Below are 6,446 nucleotides of genomic sequence, written 5' to 3' on the forward strand. Positions count from 1 at the left end.
GTAAATGTACCACATTTTCCTTATCCATTCTTCAGTTGAGTGGCATTTAGGTTGTTTCCAGGTTCTGACTATGACAAACAATGCTGCTATGATCATAGTTGATCACATGTCCTTGTGGCATGATTGAGCATCCTTTGGATATATACCCAAAAGGGGTATTACTGGGTCTTGAGGAAGGTTGTTTCCTAATTTTCTGAGAAATCGCCACACTGACATCCAAAGGGGCTGTACCAGCTTGCATTTCCACCAGCAATGCAGAAGTGTTCCCTTTTCCCCACAACCTCTCCAGCATAAATAGTCATCAGAACTACAGTACTGAAAACAGCCTGGTATTGGCATAAAAACAGACAGGAGGACCAATGGAATGGAATAGAGGACCCAGATATTAATCCACACATCTTTGAACATCTGATTTTTGACAAAGAAACAAAAATACCAAATGGAAAAAAGAAAGCATTTTTAACAAATGGTTCTGGCATAACTGAACATAAACATGTAGAAGAATGAGAATAGACCCATATCTATCACCATGTACAAAACTCAAGGCCAATTCTTTTTTTTAATAAAAAAATTGTATTTACTTAGAAGCATTCAGAATGTCAACAAAACAGCTGCAATTTTTTTGCAATTACAGAGTAGTATTCAGTTAACAGAACAACAATTATCTTCGTATAAGCTGCATCAGAGACAACTGAAGATGAAAAAAAAAACGGAAACAAAAACAAAAACAAAAAATAAAAAAACTACCGTCCCCATATATAACTAATTTGTGCTGTGCACCAACAAGAACCTGCTTTAAATTTCCATGCCAATTTACAACTCCCAGACTGTACCAGACAAGGTTAGTGGCTATTGAAAATACCACCAGGACAGGGCTATCTAAAGACACATTCGGTAGTGTGTTAACTATACAAAAAAAGACACTGTACAGTTTAAAAACAAATCTTACACAGCCTTACATTTCAATTTTTTTCTTTAAAAGGAGTGAGTTGTGTACAGGGGGGTTAAATGCTTTATAGACAAGAAAAAAAACTGCGCTAGAACCAACTTATTCATCATCATCTTCTTCCTCATCTTCATCTTCCTCTTCTTCCTCCTCCTCTTCATCCTCTTCGTCCTCCTCCTCATCTTCCTCTTCCTTCTTTTTCTTGCTCTTTTCCGCCTTGACCGCCCCCTTCTTCTCTGCATCGGGTTTTCCTTTAGCTCTGTAGGCAGCGATATCCTGTTCGTACTTCTCCTTCAGCTTGGCAGCCATCTTTTCGTAGGGCTGCTTGTCATCTGCAGCGGTGTTGTTCCACATCTCTCCCAGGTTCTTTGCAGCATCACCAATGGATAAGCCAGGGTGTTCTCCTTTGATTTGGGGGCGATACTCAGAACAGAACAAGAAGAAGGCCGAAGGAGGCCTCTTGGGTGCATTGGGGTCCTTGAACTTCTTTTTGGTCTCCCCTTTGGGGGGGATGTAGGTTTTCATTTCTCTTTCATAAGGAGCCTTGTCAGCCTTGGCCATGTCTTCAAATTTCCCCTTTTCTTTAGCAGACATGGTCTTCCACCTTTCTGAGCACTTCTTAGAGAACTCTGAGAAGTTGACAGAAGCATCCGGGTGCTTCTTCTTGTGTTCCTCCCGGCAAGTTTGCACAAAGAATGCATACGAGGACATTTTGCCTCTCGGCTTCTTAGGATCTCCTTTGCCCATGTTTAGCTGATTTTCGTCCGCGAGGCACAGAGTCGCCCAGTGCCCGTCCGGCTCTCTCTTGCCCCAGTGCTGTCTCTATGGAGCTCAATGTACTGCAATGGCCTCAAGGCCAATTCTTAACCAAATAAGAAGACACAGCAGAGCTCACAGATTCCTACTAGTCCTCCCAAACCAGCAGTATCAGCAACACCCTGTGCTTTCTGATGATAACTATTATTTGATGTGAGGATGTGAAAAGGAATGTCTATGACCACCTTAATCCAAACATAGGACTGGGTGATATCAGATAGTCATTTGATACTGACCTTCTTTATGACATGAATGTAAATAAAATAAAATGGTCATGGGGCACTAGATTTTTGAGTCTGTCCTAGGAAATCATTTTTGTGTGTATACGTCAGTGTTTGGAAATTTAGAATAATTGAAAGTCAAGGTTCTAAATTATCCTCATCATGATATGTCCTCATCAGTAAAATTCCAAGTAGAAAGTGACTGTCAATAAATCAAAGTGTTTACTTTAATGTAGGGTGCTTTAAAAGAGTGACTGGATCATGTGAATTAGGTAGATTAGGTTAATAACTGTGACACAGTAAATTGATTAAGTAAAGATTTGTGAATGTTTTGAGTAGGATTTATCTTAAAAGAATGTGTGGAAACTAAGCTTGACTAAAAAAAAATAATACCATGAAATGCATTATGTGTATTTAGTAAAGCTAACTGTATTGGTAAATCTGGGGAAATGGAGAGGAAAAATAGACTGTTACTTAGTGACTAGAGCCCTATGTGATAACCCAGTAGAAGAGCATATATAAAATACCTCCTTGCTCTTAGCTAACATCTTTAAAGATTGTTTGCAGTCTGCTATTTTGACTTATTATTTATGTCCTTTGCCTCCAAAATCCTCAGTGTGCATCGTCATATACCAAAGAATGAGTTAAAGACATAGGCAGACAGACCCATTTCCGGAAGGAAGAATTAACAAGAAAAAATGCATGCACATGAACAAGTTTCAATGAAAAAATATCTGTATTCTGCAGAACTATTTCTTCCCAACACCCAAACATGCACTGAAAATTATAAATCACAAGGGAAATTCAGAGCCACAGTTAGTACATAAACTAACTTGAATTTTTACTAAGAATCTCAAACAAAAAGAAAATCTTCCCAAGGGGAAAACTGGTTCATTTCAACCTTTCCAACGACCTACTAGCGTACTCTCTCTATAAGGTGTGCCTTCCAAAGATCCAAACTACAGTCTCTAGTGGCCCAACAAGCCGTATTACAGCAAACACCAATTTAAAAGAAGATCACTCATTTATACTTAAGGAAAATAAATGTAAGGTCATTGCTCTGCTATCATCTATCATCCAAACCAAAAGTCACGTCGAAGACTTTTGAAATGTTCCCTGCTGACTTGGAGGTATACTTAGAATGAAACTGAGAACTGTTTTCAGGAACACAGACCTGACTCTAAAAATGGAAGCTCTAATTCGGTTAATTATGACCTCATGAACTCCTGCAACTTCAGTAGAATTGCTGGGCCTAAAAACTTCTGAATCCAGAAGTGCTTTTAGAGTAGGAATTAAGAGTGCTCCAGCTACCAGAGCCCCAGAGAAACACATAAGAATGGGAGAATATCACCCAAAGCCAGTCTGGTCATGGTTGGAATGCCTTCCCAAATTAGTATTCATGAGGGTGTCTCTGACAAATGGAGTTATTATCCACAGATGCTGTAAACATAAATCAAGAGGATATCATCAATAATGTTGTATTCTCTTTGTCCTCATCATGTTTACAGATCTTGCTTTGAACAGCACATAAATACTTAGAGCATATTGTGGGAAACATGCCACTCATCTTATTAGCTTCCTCGGGCTCCGAGCTCTGACGCTGATCATCCCCTGACAGTGTTTGCCAACAACAAAAGGAGCCTATTGATCACATTGCTCCCGCCTTTGGCAGCCTTTCTGCCCACGATTACCTTGCATCACTTGCCTTAAGTCAAATGTCACACAACAACTTACAAGGGATGTATCTATCTAGCAGAGCAAAATACAGTAGTGTCAGTTTCACTGAAGGAAAATCCTTTGGTATTATGAATTGCTTGGAATTTAAATTTTTAGTCCCTGGCATGTATGAACAGAGAACAGTAGCGCTTATGTGGCAAGTCTTAAATCCACAAATATGTACTCATTTGCAATGCATTGTCGGAAGAGTTTGCAGAATCCCAGATATCTTGGAAGCTGACCCATCAGTCATCCTTGGAGTCATTCTCTTATGAACAGTTTTCTCAGCTGGCATTTCCATTCTGTAACAGAGCATCTCTATTGAAATGTCCGGGTAATTTTTCATCTCTGTCTTGGTCTCCATTCGTCTTTTCACTTGAGTTCTGAATAGATACTATGAAAGGAAACATTATTTGGTTTAAATTGAAAAGCATACTTCGTAGATTAAGGATTTAGGAACATAGCAAGGACATACACATTTTGGATGAAAAACAGGAGGCTTTACTGTTTATTGGCCAGGGGGAAGTCATATCTGTGTGGAACATTCATAGAGAATATAAAATAGCATGCGAGACGTCATTCCCTGTCTTGATATTTCACAGCAGCTCCCAAGTTATTTATGATTTGTCCAGTCTTGTTAAACTTTTTACAGGAGACTTATTTCTGTGTCTGATGTAACTCTGGACAATGTAGCTTTGCTGATACATATTCTGAGCATTCTACTAGTATGGACTTTCAAATCCATTTCCAGCACTAGGCATCCCAAAGCATACAGGAGATTATTGCTCTTTGTAGAATTGCCTAATCTTTATGAATGACCTTGTGGAAGTCTTAAGCCCTCGGTTATGCCAAATTAACCCTACTATTTGCTTAGCACTTGAGGGTGTGGTCCTTCAGACATCTACATATCTTCATATGAAGTCTTCTTCACACGTCCATGAGTTTTGATTGAGATTAGGAATTGAAGAAACTATGACCAAATATGTCCTATATTACTGAGGGTCTAAGGGGAGAGAAAAAGACTCCTTTAAGCCATAAATGAATGTTACTGAAATCCAAATTTTGGAAAAAGAAAACCTGAATACAACGAGGGAGAGATCCTTTGTTAAATGCAGATCTCTTTGAATCATCCTGGACACTGCAGAGAATCCATTCTCAAAATGCAAAATAATTGCATTGGTGTTCTCCCTACAATGACCTTATTTCATAACTGTTTCTCTATATAATTCATTAGGTTCCCAATATGCACTTGATCATCTTCCTTTCTCATGCTCCTTGCCCCCGTTCATATCTCCCGCCCTTGTGTATGTTTGTGTGTGTGTATGGTTAGACGTGTAAACCAGTTTCCTTATTACTTCTCCCAGTTCTTTGATCATTTTCTCTTCCAAAAAATCTTTCCTATGCTACCTCATAAGCCAGTTTGAAGATTAATTGTATTAAGACTGATGTATGCTAGACCTAACTGGTTTGGACTACTTAGTCACTACTTTGTATGGGCTTTCCCTGTCAAGCAATGGTATATAGTTCATTGATTGGTTGAATCAGTCATTAATTTATCCATCCCTTCAGAAAAAGAGTTGAGAGATAAGTAGGAGCAGGGGTGTTTATATGGAATCTTAGAGTCAGCAGCAGCAACAACAAAATAATCAAGGCTATCATAATCCTTAATATTATCATGGGCTTTTCTTTTTCTTTTTCCTTTGTAAACATTAATGAGTTAAGCAACCAGGGCTTTATACCCTGAGGATGGAATAGGGTCAAGACACTAGCTGCAGCCATGAAAATAATGGATGCTCTATTGCCCCTGCAAACCTCAGCTTCTTCATCTACCTCTCTCTGTATCCTGAGGATATTTGGTGAATAATTGAAATAATTGCAGAGATGCATATTGAAAGGCTCTTTGTAAATCCAGGGTATTATTGTTGCTATAATTAGGCCATGCACACTATATAGAAATCTTGATTAGAGTACTGCTTTTACAAAAGCCAATTAGCCGGCACAACAATATGTTTCCTGGATGCGTTTCTGCAAATTGTTTTATATTTCCTTTTCATGCCTGTCTCCAGAACAAACGCACTGAACTTGCCTCCCAGGAAGACTTAGAACTCTGAAGAGCAGAAGCTGCTGTGCGGCGGAGGGGACATCTCCCTGGGGTACCTGGCTTAGAAGGAAATGGGTAGTGACCTGGAAACAAGGTAGGGGGAATTGTTGGTTCTCCTGTGATTATATCAGAAGCAGAGAATCAAGAATATCCAGGGATTCATATGTAGAAATCCTTTAGTCTTCTCTGCCCAATAATCTCTTTTCTTTGTGTCCAAGGGCCCTTGCTCCTTCTTGACCTTCCAGGTACTCCATTGTATGGATTTGCCTTGGTCTCTGCTCACTGTTTGGTATGTCTTTCTTCCCAACTAGAACAGCATCTCCTTCTGGGGAGAAAGTATGTCTTATTTGTATTTCTACACTTGTAGAAAGAAAGCGATAATAAAATATTTATGTTTTTCTTTAGAGAGGTAGTTCTTTCTTGTAAGATTCATTTCTGTTTTGATTTGGGTGTGTGTTTGGGAGAGTGTGTGTTTAGTTATGTACACATGCATGCAGATACCTATAGAGGCCAGAAAAGGCTGGAACTAGAGTCACAGGTGATTGGGAGTCCCTTGATTTGGATGTTGGGAACTGAAACTCAGGCCCTCTGCAAGAGCGAGTTCTTAACCACTGAGCCACCTCTCTAGTCCCAAAGCGGTAATTCT

The 6,446-nt window shown here is 39.3% G+C and overlaps 1 protein-coding gene across 1 annotated transcript; it reads right to left on the bottom strand.

Annotated features, from left to right (window-relative positions):
* Positions 1–937: 937 nt before the first annotated feature.
* Positions 938–1,703, bottom strand: LOC119807852 (high mobility group protein B1-like). Its single transcript, XM_038320022.1, has one exon. It carries the CDS (start codon positions 1,691–1,693, stop codon positions 1,049–1,051), a length of 645 nt encoding a protein of 214 aa, XP_038175950.1. The 5' UTR covers positions 1,694–1,703; the 3' UTR covers positions 938–1,048.
* Between the last annotated feature and the right edge of the window lie 4,743 nt (positions 1,704–6,446).

This window comes from Arvicola amphibius, chromosome 2 (assembly GCF_903992535.2).
Source record: "Arvicola amphibius chromosome 2, mArvAmp1.2, whole genome shotgun sequence".
NCBI lineage: Eukaryota > Metazoa > Chordata > Mammalia > Rodentia > Cricetidae > Arvicola > Arvicola amphibius.